The 14,549-nt window shown below is 42.7% G+C and overlaps 2 protein-coding genes across 4 annotated transcripts; one reads left to right on the forward strand and one right to left on the reverse strand.

Moving 5' to 3' along the window:
- Positions 1-339: 339 nt before the first annotated feature.
- Positions 340-1,206, reverse strand: LOC120904048 (pre-mRNA-splicing factor Syf2). Its single transcript, XM_040313769.1, has one exon. It carries the CDS (start codon positions 1,108-1,110, stop codon positions 415-417), a length of 696 nt encoding a protein of 231 aa, XP_040169703.1. The 5' UTR covers positions 1,111-1,206; the 3' UTR covers positions 340-414.
- A 504-nt stretch (positions 1,207-1,710) lies between these two features.
- Positions 1,711-14,542, forward strand: LOC120900585. 3 transcript variants are annotated; one of them, XM_040307756.1, is made up of 3 exons: positions 3,172-3,516; positions 3,651-4,427; positions 12,071-14,542. In XM_040307756.1, exons 2-3 carry the CDS (start codon positions 3,863-3,865, stop codon positions 13,453-13,455), a joined length of 1,950 nt encoding a protein of 649 aa, XP_040163690.1. In that variant the 5' UTR covers positions 3,172-3,516; positions 3,651-3,862; the 3' UTR covers positions 13,456-14,542. The 3 variants fall into 3 exon arrangements, with proteins under 3 accessions (XP_040163691.1, XP_040163690.1, XP_040163689.1); XM_040307757.1 differs by lacking the exons at positions 3,172-3,516; positions 3,651-4,427 and adding an exon at positions 1,711-2,666; XM_040307755.1 differs by having other exon boundaries at positions 3,172-4,427.
- The last annotated feature ends 7 nt before the right edge of the window (positions 14,543-14,549 follow it).

A 14,549-nucleotide genomic window follows, 5' to 3' on the forward strand; every position in this document is an offset into this window, starting at 1 on the left:
TTTCATTTTGCGCATTAGCCCCCCCCCCCCCCCAATCCCGCTTAACACTTCTTTCGCTTTTACTTCTTTTAAGTTTCGAGTTTTAACCTACCGAAAACTACCGATAAAATTTTGATGCGCCTACCGAAAACCGCCAAAATAATCTGGCCACACTGCAGTGGACGCTGCAAAGTCAAACTGACACGACAAAACGATGTTTTCGATGAATTTTACTTTCTCGTGATATTTCATCGCCTGGAAGCAAATTACACCTACAAATCTACGAAAACAAAGAGCAAATTAAGGCAATGGCTTCAGTAAGACAAAGCTTTATTCTAGCAAAACTGCTTACAACTTAAATTGTCTCTTATTGTATATGTTACAACTAAACCATTTATTATAAAGCATTGAAATAAGACGTTCTTTATACACACATTAGATAGCTGTACCGCGCTCCAGATTCTGTTTGATTTCTGCCGTGTGCTCGCCATAGAATCGCTCCAGCTTCTTGTTGAACCGTGCATTCTTCTCGTTAATGTAATCAATGTCAGCATCGTCGTTGTGTGTACGTCTGCGAGAGAACTTCTTGCGCTTAGCAATCTGGCCCTCCAGATCCTTCACCATGTTGTCGATCGCTGCCGGAGTGTCCTTGTGCAGACCCTGCAGTATCACGTTCGGCCCACCGTAGAACGCATCACCGTACTTCTCCTTCTGCTCCTCATACTTGACCAAATCTCGCGGTGGCATAGCCTTCACGAGACGATTGTACTGCCGTGCCGTTTGTGCCTCGTAGTCGGAGAAGCCCGGATCTGCGTTGCGCTTCTTGGCCTTCAGTTTGTCGATGCGATCAGCCTCCGCCGCGGACACGTTCAGCATCTTCACCCGATTGTAGTCGAGCCCTTTCTCTTCCGCCTCAGTGCGCGCCTTCAGGTCTCCCATCAGCCATTCGGCTTGCCGCTGGCGAGATTCCCAGTTTGCGGGCAGCTTCTTGCGCTCGTGCTCCGCGATGACCTCCTGATGGTTGCTGGCGCGGGCCTCGTTACGCTGTGTGTGCAGTTGCTTCAATCGGGCCATCCGCTCGGCATGCTTTTCGGCAAACGTTTTCGAGGAAGTTGTCGCAGTTTCAGCCATATTTACTGTCTGATTTACAAACAAAACACGATTAAAACTGCTGCTGCGTTGTTTCTTTCACAACTTTGCTTTGTAAACAATCCCAAGGTAATTACAGACCAGATGCGACCATCCTGAGTTTGACGTCTAGTGTCAAAATTGTTTTTGTCAATTCTAGATTGTACAATATTTTCAACTTTTTAGCATCCTTTATTTCCTGATATGATTTATTAATACATGAAAACATTATTTAGTTCTTTCGGATGCATGATTTCTAAAAAATCTGTACAAAGGTATAAATATGCAGCTCAAGGTCAAAGACTAGGTCAGACTTTCATCATTTGACAGTTTGTAATTTGACGTTTTGGAGCAGATCTAATTTCACACAAATGTTCTCTTCTTGTTTTATTTGATTTTTGTGATTATAAATTCAGGTTTTTATTTAAAAATTATTTAAACCAGTTCAGTTTGAGAATAAATCATAAAATGTATCTTTGAGTAATTTTAAACATAGGAAGAAGATAAAACATGATGGAACACAACACACACTGTATGTCAAACAGACCAAACATGGGAGCCGTTTTTGTCCAACCTGTGCCGATCAGCAATTTAAATGCCATTTCTTGCGAACGCAGCAAGGCCGAATAGCAGCAGAGAATTGATGAATACACGGCGTTGCCTGGACGCGTTCGAGAGTCATTTCCTTATTTGAAGAGGAAAAAGGAATCGGGTGTGAAATTTGGTGTTTAAAATTCGATTAAAACAAGCAGTACAAACGATAATAGGTTAATCGCGTTAAAAGCACCTCCTCCCAAGGTGCAAAGAGAAGTAAAGAAGGAGAAGAAAAAGAAACGCGTTGTTGTTGTGCATTTGCAGCTTCGCTTTGGCAACAGTGAAGTAACTCGTTTGTGAAGTGAACCAAATTGCCGTGAATCTCGTGCTGCTGCGTGATGGTGAAAAATTGTTCATAAAACAGTGCAGCGGGAAATGGGAAATTAATATGTTGTGTGTGTGACTCCTCCCACGGATCCATGCATACCGATACTCCCGGCACATGGCTACCTCCCTACCAATGGCCCTGAACACACCGAAGCGTCTCAAGACGGCTGTGCCGCCATGCGCCAACTATTTAACCACTCCGCCACCATCGGTGAGCATCGGATCGCCACCGATCGGGACACCGACGATGGCGAACGGGCAGTCGCACCAAACCATCACCACCAGCGGCACCACTCCGCTGTACGTTGCGGGCCAATCGCAGCAAGCCTGGAACCACAACAACAACAACCACTGGCCCAGTGATGCCACCACCACTCCGACGTCCAGCTGTGGCTCACCGGACGGGCATTGGAACCGGAGCTACGGTAGCCAAGGCACACCGCACACCTGGAATACGTCGAGCGGTGGCAGCGGGTCGGCCGAAAAGCCGGAAAGCAAGCGCGGCCGGCCGCGCTCCGAAGCACTGACGACGCTCATGGTCGAGGGTTCGATTTCGCCGTCCTCGATTAAATGCCACTACTGCAATCGTGTCTTCCCGAGGGAAAAATCTTTGCAGGCACATCTCCGCACGCATACAGGTAAGTTTTGGCATCCTCACTCTTGTTCTACTTTGTAGAACATGCTGAATTGGCTTTTGTTTGTTAAAAGGATTGGAAATCGGCTGTATCCGCCACACTACAGCTCGTATTTGGTGAAACAAGATAAATACGCAATGGGCGTGCGCAACAGGTGGAAATATGTTAAACATTTCGGTTGTTCAACATCACCTGTTTTCAGGTAGTGTGTAACGGGGAATATAACTCACTCAAAAAAAAATCTGCCTGTGAAAGCGTTTAACCGTCTTTTTTACCATAATTAAATTGCTCCAGCTTGGCTCAGGTGAATCCTGGATGAAACCAAAAGAAGAAACAATGCTCCTGCACCTGCTACCTCCATTTATCGCATTCTTTTGGGTAGCCTTATACACTTATCGTTCTCTCTCTCTCTCTCTCTCTCTCTCTCTCTCTCTCGTTTTCTCCACAATGTTCCATGCCTCCCCAACTTCAGACGACTGTTTGTGACTCTATCATCTGATGGAATCCCTTGGGAGATCGATTTTATTTTTTACAACCGCTTTATTCATTCAATCACCATGGTAGCAACATCACCCCCCAATTTATGGCCGTTTTACGACTGCCCAGCATCACCGCCTACCGTGATGCAATATGCAGCGACAAATATCCCCCCATCAAAGGGGGGGCAGGGTAGCATGCCACCTGATTGCACGAGCTCCCAGCTGGTGCCCGAAGGCGCAAAGGGTTGTCCTTTGGCGTGTATAGTGCAATGAAAAAAAAAACCACTCGCCACTGCCAGGTGGAACTGGTGAAAATTTGCTTCCCTCTCGCAATGCTCCATAAAATGCCCTCCCCGTGTCCATATTGCTGCGGTGTAAGTGTGCATGGGGAGAAAAGTAAAGCAACGGATGATAATAACATATGAAATAATTTCCTTTCTTTCTGCCTTAAACCCGTGGCAACGATGGCGAATACGATGACGATGATGATGATGATGATGGGCATCAGGCAGAAGCAACACCGGATCATGATCATTTGGGTTGTTTCGTTATTGACCGGCACTACCGCCCATACCTAGCGAGAGAGACAGAAAAGACGGCGAATGAGATCAAGCCGCGAAAAGGAGAAATAATTCGCATGATTCCGGCCCAATACCCTCACAAACACGCACACGACGCATACATGCACAATCTCTCGCGAGGTCGTGTGTCGAATGCCGCATGCAAGAAGATCGCAGAAACCGCGAACGGGCTGAAGAAACCTTTTGCTATTTAAAAGCTTCTCCACACCGAACCGATTCGCGATTTGAGGCCCTCCGTTCGTCTGTGTGTGTGCTGTGTGTAAGCGCAACGCTGGATGGATTGTTGCGCAAAGCCCAAGCGTGTGTGTTGTTCACGCACCGGCTTCTTAAAAGCGGGAAGCGGGTGGCCGGACACTTCGTCCGCGACACGGTCCACCGCTTACACGATACGAGAAGCACTTGGGACAGAGAGAAAAAGAGAGATATAATGCCTATTTGCGTTGGTAGGCATTCCGGTTCGGCGTGCCGCGCTGGCTTGCTCACAGGCAGAGTGTGTATGGTGTGCTTGTGCTGTGCGCAAATCTCTCTTTCGCTCTACTCTATCTCTCTCTCCTCACATCGAGAGACAGACGAGCGCGCAAAACTGTTTAAACCTTCGCCTACTGCGTCCCAGGTGTGGCTACACGTTCGATGTATCGGTTGCATCGGTCCACACAAGCACCTATACATAGCAACACACACACCCATACACATACAAACACAGCGTAAGGTTGGCTTAGCTTCATTAAATGGCTTAAATAGCAGTTTGGTGTTTTCTTTGCCCTGTTTCTTTTTCCTTTTCCATCTTACTTCTTCACCGTCTTGCACTTTGCGCTGGTGGTGTTTGGTTCTCTTAGTAGTTCTTCTTTTCTATTTTTCTCTGTCCCTTTTCCATTTCCTCCTGTTTTGCTGTTTTTAATTTTTCATCACGTTCTTCATCTTGCTCCATCTTCGTCACATCCTTTTTAACATTTTTTGTCTCCTATTTTCTTATGCATCTTTCGGTGTTTTTCTTTCGCTCTTTCCGTCGGCAAGTGTTTTATTTTATTTTTTTTTAGTGCGTGCTTTGATCTCCTTCTAAAACAATCATTCTTTTTATTCTCTTGAGACTTGCTGATCCTTCAGGATCCTTCCGAGGCCAGGAAATGCACTTGTTAGACGTTTGCTTCGTTTCGTTTTAAACCCAACCATCATCGCAGCATAGGACAAAAGCCTTAGAGCTTAAGGCAGATTCACATCTGGAGTGTTTTTTTTGTGTTGTGTTTTGCTTTTCTTTACTTCCTCCTTTCGGCATTTAATATCTGCCGAGAAGGAGGAATTCAAATAAAAATGGTTAGACATTTTTAAAAAACTTTCTTTTATTTGGACGCCGCATGAGGAAAGACAATAAGAACATTTAAAAAAAAAAAACATATTTTCAATCACATTATGCGTAATTAACCTTGTATATTCGAACAAACTTATCGTTCCAATCAGAATTAATTTAAATGTTAAATGATGAAAAGCCACTCTTTCAAATCAATTATTAATTGTATTAAATCGGTTCATCTGCTGAAGCAATTTAATGGAATAATTCAATTAAACGATTTGGCGTAGATTTATCGCGACCCTTTGTACTGAAGTCGTTATCACTAACCAAGGTCGGTGTAAGGTGAAATATTACAAAAAAAAAGAAGTATCCGGACTGGACCGGAAAGCATCCAGACAGAAGCAACGATCGTCCGCAGTACGGAGACTTCTTCTTCTATGCACTCCGTCCTCCGGGGTATACCAGCACGCACCCGAAACACTCTGTGTATAATGATTACCGTAATTACTCCGATGGCTTGATGGTGTTCGAAAACAGTACAAACGGACATCAGCAAAAAAAAGAAGTAAAAAAATTGCCCATCGATCGTTTTCCAGCTGGCCAGCGGGGAATGATTGATGATTTGTTTCATTTTTTTTGTTTCTCTCCATCAGTTCCATCAGATGGACCCGATTTCCTTCATTTCATTGCTAGCTACTACTGCCACTATTTCCCCCAGCAGCACCACAATATGGGGTGCTCTATGTTTTGCACTGGTTAAACATATTGCTGCCAAAAACGCCACGTTGTTATTTTGTTCCATTGATTGAACCAGGGGAATTTTCCTTTATGTTCTATCGCTAATTATGCAATTGCCTGGATCCATTCCGCCTTGGAAATGGAGAGAGAGAGCAAACGAAGTGGGAAAAGAAGCACCCAGCAATGGCCAATGTTTTGCGCACGATCAACGTCACTGAATAATGTAGAGCGCGGAATCTGATCGAAAGAAATAGCTCAATTTACGGTAGAGTTTCCTAGATTTTCCACAGTTCCCATCTTCGCGAACAAAGAGACCTGAATGGTTAGGAGGTTATTCTCCTTGCTGGGTTGAGATTTATTTCCGTCTAATTCATGCACAGAAAAATGTTGGCCATTCTTTTGCTAGCTCTATTTTCTAGCCCTCTTCGAGAGCTGCTGGATCGTGTTAGAAACAAAATTCACCTCACCAGAGAGAAAGAGAGAAAAAGAGCCCATTTAATGATGATGGAAGTTGATTTAACATGTTTCTAAGCGGCTATGCTGGCTAACATGAAGGGGTGCTATCGGTCATACACACAAGCAGCATCTTCGCGATCGACGACGAGGCAGTACTAGCATAAGCGGGTCAGATCAGTGGAAGAGAAGGGTTGAAACGGGTGGTGCGGTGGGGGAGCTCGATCCCAAGATGTGGTCATTCACATCGCGACCGGCCAACATTTCGGTCGATGTTCGGGGAGCTTTTTCCACGCATCGTTTCCTCCTCGACGTTTGAAGATCGTCTGTGTCGGTTTTTTTTTGTTCGGACAATGTGCGAACACCTCACGAAAAGAGGCTGAGAAAGAGATTTTTAAATTGGGTGGTTTAAATTGATTTTGATTAGATCCAAATCGGGGTGGAAGCGAAACATCGCGAAAAAATGAAGAGAAAATGGAGCGCCCGATGCTTCTGCTGTTTGTGGAGAGAGAGAGAGAGAGTAAACCTTAGGAAACCGTCGGCAACTTCTTCACTCATTGATATTGAGGCAGCTTTACTTTACTCACACCCTGTACCATCACTCTGCGTACGTTATCGAACTCTGGTTCCGTGATTTTTTTTTTAGCTGCTCAGTTAAAGATTGCTTTCTTTCGTTTAAACGTCCACTTGTGTGTGTGTGTGTGTGTGTGTGTGTGTGTGTGTGTGTGTGTGTGTGTGTGTGTGTGTGTGTGTGTGTGTGTGTGTGTGTGTGTGTGTGTGTGTGTGTGTGTGTGTGTGTGTGTGTGTGTGTGTGTGTGTGTGTGTGTGTGTGTGTGTGTGTGTGTGTGTGTGTGTGTGTGTGTGTGTGTGTGTGTGTGTGTGTGTGTGTGTGTGTGTTTGTGTGTGTGTGTGTGTGTGTGTGTGTGTGTGTGTGTGTGTGTGTGTGTGTGTGTGTGTGTGTGTGTGTGTGTGTGTGTGTGTGTGTGTGTGTGTGTGTGTGTGTGTGTGTGTTTGTGTGTTTGTGTGTTTGTGTGTGTGTGTGTGTGTGTGTGTGTGTGTGTGTGTGTGTGTGTGTGTGTGTGTGTGTGTGTGTGTGTGTGTGTGTGTGTGTGTGTGTGTGTGTGTGTGTGTGTGTGTGTGTGTGTGTGTGTGTGTGTGTGTGTGTGTGTGTGTGTGTGTGTGTGTGTTGTGTGTATCTTATTGTTGCTTCTCTTTTAATTTCTGCGATCCGGAACGAAGCATTTTTAAGGCCTTTTCTGTTTTTTGTGTTGTGTTTCTGCCTTTTAGGTGTTGTCTAATTCAAAATGCACGCACTCATACAATGGTTAAAGTTGCGTTTCGTGTGTATTGCTGTTGGAAATGTATTTATTTTCACCGATTTTCGACATGGTTTGACAACTTCATATTACCACGATGTGTTTTTTTTTTTGGTTTTGTTTCAACGCCTCTGGTATAAATGTTGGAACATTTAGCTTAAAATTGAGATCTTTCGTAATGGTCGCATCGGTGTTGGTAAATGCTAGCTGGCTCGTTTAAAGGTGTTGTCAATAAACTTGATTAACAGACGTCGTTTGATTGGTTGTAATGTGATTTTGGTGGGCGCGTGTGGTAGACAGTAAAACTAGTAAAACTCTAATTGACAACGATGTTTTATTCTTTTTTCACCAATTACTTTTACATTGCAGTTGATTTGATTATTGCTAAATAAAAACTGTCAAGAAAAATGGAGAACAAGCTCAGAAGGAACATGTATAAATTATTTCTTCTTATTTGAGTGTAATAATTTATACTAAACAGATAAGACCGTTTGAAGGGTTTGCCATGGGTTTTATTTTTTCCTGAACATATTTGAATGCTTCATTTTTTTATATATATTGGATAAAAACAAGATTTTATTTTTTGATAATTTGTATTGTATTTGTATATTAAATTGCACGATTCAATGGCAATTTCTTATGGTTTTTACACGTCAAAATGTCTAAAGAATTGTGAAAAGCCACATAGTTTTAGCATGTTTAACAAAATAGTAAAAGGTTTTTAAATATATGAAACCTTAAAAACGTCCTGAAGACGCTTACAAGATTGTCTGTTAAAACTAAAACTGGGGGTGGCTGGCTTTGCGCAACCTTACAGGGTTTACTTAGTCAATCCGGCAAAGTCAAAGTGTTATCGGTCGCCGTAAATACTTATCCGGGCGACGTAAACCCTCATTTGGGCACTGTCATTTCTATTCGGGCCTTGTGAATGATGAATCGGGGATAGTCAAGATGTTCAAATAAGCTTTCTAATAGTTGGCTTGAACCCATGACGGGCATGATGTTAAGTCGTATGAGTTGACGACTGTACTACGCGACCGGTCCTATAATTGTTGATCGGTATTTCCAATATGTGCCAACCATGTTGATGTTTTGATAAACAGATTTATAGTTTACATGACAAATAGAAAAAAAGGCAGTTTCCAAAACGCTTTTCATATCATGGTTATTACCGCACAGTGTTGAAATAGCTTGTGGCGAGAATTTGTGATCGTTTAAGACAAATCTGTATTATTCAAATAATATTGTAAAGACGCTTTGATATTTTTCAAATTATTATAATTATTATTATTATAATAGTTATAATTTAGATAGTTTTTTTGTGCTTTACTTCTTAAAGGTCTGAAAATGATTTAACTAGTAGTCTTAGCAGAGTTCTGTAGATGAGCCCTTCAGTATTAAGTGAGGTTTATTACAGTCTCATTAAGCCATATACAAGACATTCAAGTGAAAAAAGACTTAATAAAACAATCGTAACAACATTGTTCCATGCTATGATAAGACTTAAAATGTTCCTTGCGATAATATTTTTTGAGTCTTTATTTATTTTTCTAATTAATACCTTAACGCTTTTCTCGGAATATTTAGAAAATTGCCTCCTTTTTTGAATGTTTTTTCGATCATTTAACCATATGCGTACCTGAGACCACCTCCCAGAAATCAGAGCCACATCGTAATTATATCATCCGGATGCGCGTCGGCCACTCGTTTCATTGTGTCACAGAAACCATGCAGAAACCATTTTTTCACATCGGTACCAAACTTTCCGGTCTCTGGTGGCACATTTGAGATTAATTTCATCACCAGCGGCAGCTTCACCCCCTGGTAGAAAATTTAAATCACATTCTACCTACTGCACCGAACTCTTTCGCGTCTTAACGTGAAGGGTACAATAAAGAACATTAAACATATCGAGAGAGAGAGAAAAAAATACGCTCTAAATATCGTCCTTTTCATTGAAATCGTTTCTTGTGGCGTTCACTTGAAAAAGAAACACGTGAGCTCTGTTTCCACTGCCCCTTTTCTTTTTTCGGGACAACAATCCGCCACAAGCATCAATGATCACCTCCAGGCTAGGGGTTGCGCAATGCACAAGAACGCGTAAAAACGAATCCCGCCGCGCATGATGTCCTTTTGTAGTTACGGTGGGTTTGCGCGCACCCTCCACGCGCTATAATCGTACTGCTGCGTATGCGCGAGTTGTGCACGGCTGCACGTGTTCCGTCGTGCGTGTTCTCTTGATTGGACAAGAAAAGAAAAAAAAGGCGCCCAGGACGCAAGTTTTAGGTTCCCCTTGAATTATTCATTTCACTCCTCTCTTTGCTTAGGTCGGTGAGGATTTTTTAGTCCTTTATCATAAGATAAAACCATGTTTTTTTTTCTTTCTTGGCGTCGTTTGCAACCGTTTGCGCCGCAACCCTGCTACCATGTGCGTCGTCTTTGTGAATCTTTGTGTATTTATCGCTTTGGAATAAAATAGCAAATAGTCCGCGTGCTAGTTGTCCTTGTCGCTCCTTAACGTTAGGTCAGAAATAATTTCCCCGCATAAGATTGGCTCCTTTCCAATCCGCTCATCCACAGGGAGATAGGTTTGCGTGCGTATTTGCTCCTTGCTGCAGGTAAAAATGCTTGCACCGGCGCAGGATACGCACCCTAAGACGCTGTTCTGTGAATAGCGGGAATGAGGATCTCTTTTTCCTTTACTGCTAAAACTGTTATCCTCTCTTTTTCATTCCAGCGACATACAACATATTGCGAACGAAAAGCAGTGAATGGATAGATTAGCAATCAATAGATTTTTTAACAGAACTTTTTCCCTCGTTGCATAGCTAAGCTTCTTTATGGACAACCTTTTTTTTCAAACAGGATCGAGAATCTTTCATTTTGTTGCTGTGTGCAATTTTCCAACCACATTCGCTTGCGTAGAGAGGAACTGAAATTATTCCAAACCGGTATTAGAATGTGGCGCACCGAAGCGGAGGGTGACGGCTTGTGTAATTCTAATTCCTTTGCGTCCCTGCTGCCCGTCTACCTGGTACCCGTTACATGCCGGTTCATACCGGTCCTTTGCGAAACGGAGAGTAACAGGGACGTTCATGTTTTGATTTTGAGCAACTTGGAATCCGTTTGCGGGCCAACCCGTTTTGGCATACGGGGCAAATGAGCTCTAAAACTTGTCGGAACGTGATACTGGCTGGCCGGTTCGGCGTAAAGTTATGTTGTTGATTTGAGCTTCTTCGTTGTTCTTCTTTCGGTGGCGCATGATGCTGGCTGCATGCCACTGGTAGGTTTGCGAATGCGGTATGAGTTGGCAGGAGATTTAAACGCTTCTTGTTCCGTTAGGAATTGATGTCTCACCATTGAATTTGTGCTTGTGTGTTTGTGTGAGAACAGAAGCATGGTAGGAGACACACTAGATACAGGTTTGGAAATTTAAAACGCAAAAGATCATTGACGTGCCTCTATGTATCGCTATCGGTTAAACGTGAAACCATTTAATTAAAAATATTCGCTGTTTATTACTTGTGGTATTTGTATTTTTTTGAGAATTACATTAGAATGATTGACGGGGGCGGACCCGTAACATGCCCGTCATGGGTTCAAACTTAGAATGGACCGTCTCCCCGTAGCAAGAATTGACTATCCAGGTGTGTGGTAATGAATTAAGTCTCGAAAGCCTGTATAGGCCGTAGGACGTTAGTCAAATTGAAGAAGAAGAAAATAAGAATGATTGAATACATTGACTATCGAATTAGTTACAAATAACACAATAAGATAAGCAAAATATTAGTTTATTAGATCTGATAAGTTCAGTTATACGTTTTCAAAATTTCTTTTAATTTACATATGTCTGAACAGAGCGAGGTTTAGAGAATTGTGATCTGAAATAGCTAATATTTTAAAAACCTTCAAAACTCGTTATTTATATTTATATAGATTTATATAGTTGTTAAAACATTTTCATTTGCTGTCTTCCCTGTTTTTCGCAGCATTTTTAACGTTTTACTTGGTCAATGTTTAACGATAATAGCCTCGGTTTGTTAACACACAGGACCTTTCAGCTTTACTCATAAATTATAGGACACTTTCTGGACTCCTTCCTACTGGAAGTTAATTTTTTGTTACTGGAATTGGAATCCAATTAGAATTGGCTATTTGGCTGTACAAAAGGCTTCCCAGTAGAGTTATGAAAGTGTCCCAAATGTATGAGAACCTCTGTAAAGGATTTTTTAAAGCTTTTTAGATCTGTTTTTATTTATTTTGTAGTTTTGTATAGTCCAACATCTCATGAATCATGGAGTTATTTATTCTACTGCTTAAAAAAACTTAATTTTATCCACATCTTCGTCAATTTCTTGAGAGCATATCTATTGGTAAACCTACTTGAACCATTATTAGCATTATAGCGGACTATAAGCAAAAACAGGCACGAATCTCTAAATTTAATAATTAATTTTGGTTCATTCATGTTCATCAATTCAATAAATTAGGCTTAAAAATATTTCCTAATATTTGGTTCTACTTTCTAATATTGTGTCATTCTCATTTTTAGGTGAACGTCCCTATCAATGCGACTATCCTGGCTGCAAGCGTGCCTTCACGCAGAGTGGTCAGTTGAAGACGCACCAACGGCTCCACACCGGCGAACGTCCGTTCATCTGCTCCGTCGCTCACTGCCAGATGCGATTTACGCACGCCAATCGCCACTGTCCGGATCATCCGCTCGAGACGCTGAAACGGTGCGATGATTTTGTTATACAGGCGCTGCCCGAACAGAACACTGAGGTACTTAAATGGCTGGAGAAGTATCGAGCCGAGCGCGAAGATCGCACGCCGACGCGCAAGACCCCCATCAAACGCACCAACTCGCCCGACGGAGTGGGGAGTGGTCCGGAAAATGGCAACGGAGCCGCCAGCAGTGCAACGCAAAATGAAAACGAAAACCGGCGGCAAGATACGGCCCAGCGCTCCGCCACCAACAACGAGAACCATCTTCCGTTGGGCGTTAATGGAAGCGGTAATGGTTTGTCGGGGGGCGTTTCTACCGGTAATGGAGCACTCGGCAACAACCACCAGCTCCTAGCGTCACCGGTTACACCAAACAATACGTACAAATCAATCCGCAAGGGGCTGATGGATATGAACGCCTGCATGGGCCTAACGAGCCCAGTAACGACCAAGGCGAAGAACTCGCTGCCGAAGTTGATCCAGTGGCAGGAACCCACCAGCCAGGAGGAGAACGAATCCGGCGACGAATGTTGCGTTCCATCGAAACAGTCCACGTTCAATCCGAAGAAGAAGTGGTTGCGCGACGCCTGGCAGGAGGATCTCGCGAAACCACTGGAACCGAACCTGATCTCGCCAAAGCTGTTCGCGTCTACGACCTCCACGATGGCACTGAAGCAGCAACTGCACCAGGAAAGTGTCGTCACCATCTCCCCCTCCAAAAGGCAGCTTCTCGGCGTGATCGGACACAATAAGCCACTGCCACGGATGGAAGGGATCGGGCATAGCACTAGCGCACCTGCTCCGGTCGTAACGAGCGTTGCACCGCCACCACCCGCTCCGTTCAATCCGAATCAAACTCGACCAACGGTGCTAATGGTAGCGAGCAAGGATAGTGCTCGGCCGCTTTCCGTCAAGCCAGCGGCGGAACTGTTGGCAAACGAGATCACCGCCAACGGTACCTGTTTATCGCCAAAACCGGAGGAAAACAATCGCAAGCTTCAGGGGGCTTTAGCTTTAATGCAGCTCGCAGCGAAGGATGCTTTTCTGCAAGATGCTTATGAGGTGCCGAGCGTGCCGGAAGCTTTACTAGCGCATGGAACCACCCTGCTGTGCGGTAGATCGCCAGTCGAAGCAACAAACAATGGAAGTACCTTGGCAGTGAACGGTTTCACCACAACGGAAGCAACCGTACAGGAAAAGTGTCCTTAAACGAAATGAAAAGAAAGCAAACTGCTTTTGCCACGGTACGGTGGTGTGTGTATGCCTGATTGTTCTTGCCTTGTCCCCGCATGTTGTGGTCCGCAAAGTAGGGAAATACTTCCCTATAGACAAGTTCCAAAGAAAAGATAAATCTTCCGGGGACTGACGAAGATGATAGTAAAAAGACAAAATCAGAGAGGCTGGAAGGGTAAATGTAACTCACGATGTACATGTCAGTTAAAAGTTTACCTAGAGATTTTATATTCGTATACAGAATGTGTGTTGTTAGCAAGCGGCAAATGGAAATTCAAAAACCGTTATCTGAAGATTTATTAGCAAACAAACAAAATACTTTTTGACAGAATGTAATTGTTATTCTGCTTTTTTAAACAATATTCAATTTCAAAAGTTTTTCAATGAACACGTTTTACAAAAAAATTCAAAAAACCAAAAACGAGAAATATTATCAACAAATAATTGAAAGTGTATAGGATGGAGCAAGTAATCACATTATTTCGATAAACATTTAATCTTTTCCACTTTATAATACCAACCTTATTCGCTTTATGAATCATTTATCCCCAGTGAGTTAGTTAGGGAAGTTTGAAAAAAAACCCTCATGTTTCTTTATTTTTATTTGTAAACGGCAATTGTGTATTACTGTTAAAAAAAGCCGCGATAAATTCACTTCTATTTAAAACACCGTCTCTCTCACACTCAATCACACACACATCCGTTATTGAGATGCGCGCTGCTTGTTGTTTGAGCCCTGGAGAATTTGAAGAGTTATTTATTTTTATATTTTTTCTTTATTTTTTTAACTAGTGAACATCTATCTCATACGGTTTGTTTGGTAGGCACGATTTGATTTGTGAATTCTGAAGTGTACAGAAATGAATTTATGCTAAGCGATTAACAAATAGCTGCCGAACCGAATTATCTTTTTTTATTATTTTTTTTGCGCGAAAGATTTGAAAATACTGAAATGAAACGAACCGAATCGCGTTGTACTTGAAGAAACTAGTGTGTAAATATTGAAACAAGAAGTAAAATGTACAATAAACACATGTACCGAGATGAAATAACCAACTAATTATGGAGTC

Source organism: Anopheles arabiensis, chromosome 3, assembly GCF_016920715.1.
Source record: "Anopheles arabiensis isolate DONGOLA chromosome 3, AaraD3, whole genome shotgun sequence".
In the NCBI taxonomy this organism is placed as follows: domain Eukaryota; kingdom Metazoa; phylum Arthropoda; class Insecta; order Diptera; family Culicidae; genus Anopheles; species Anopheles arabiensis.

Coding starts and splice junctions, on each gene's coding strand:
- LOC120904048 (XM_040313769.1), bottom strand. CDS start 1,110: ATGGCTGAAACTGCGACAACTTCCTCGAAAACGTTTGCCGAAAAGCAT.
- LOC120900585 (XM_040307755.1), top strand. CDS start 3,863: ATGCAAGAAGATCGCAGAAACCGCGAACGGGCTGAAGAAACCTTTTGC. Junction 4,428..12,070: donor CATACACATACAAACACAGC/GTAAGGTTGGCT, acceptor TCTCATTTTTAG/GTGAACGTCCCTATCAATGC.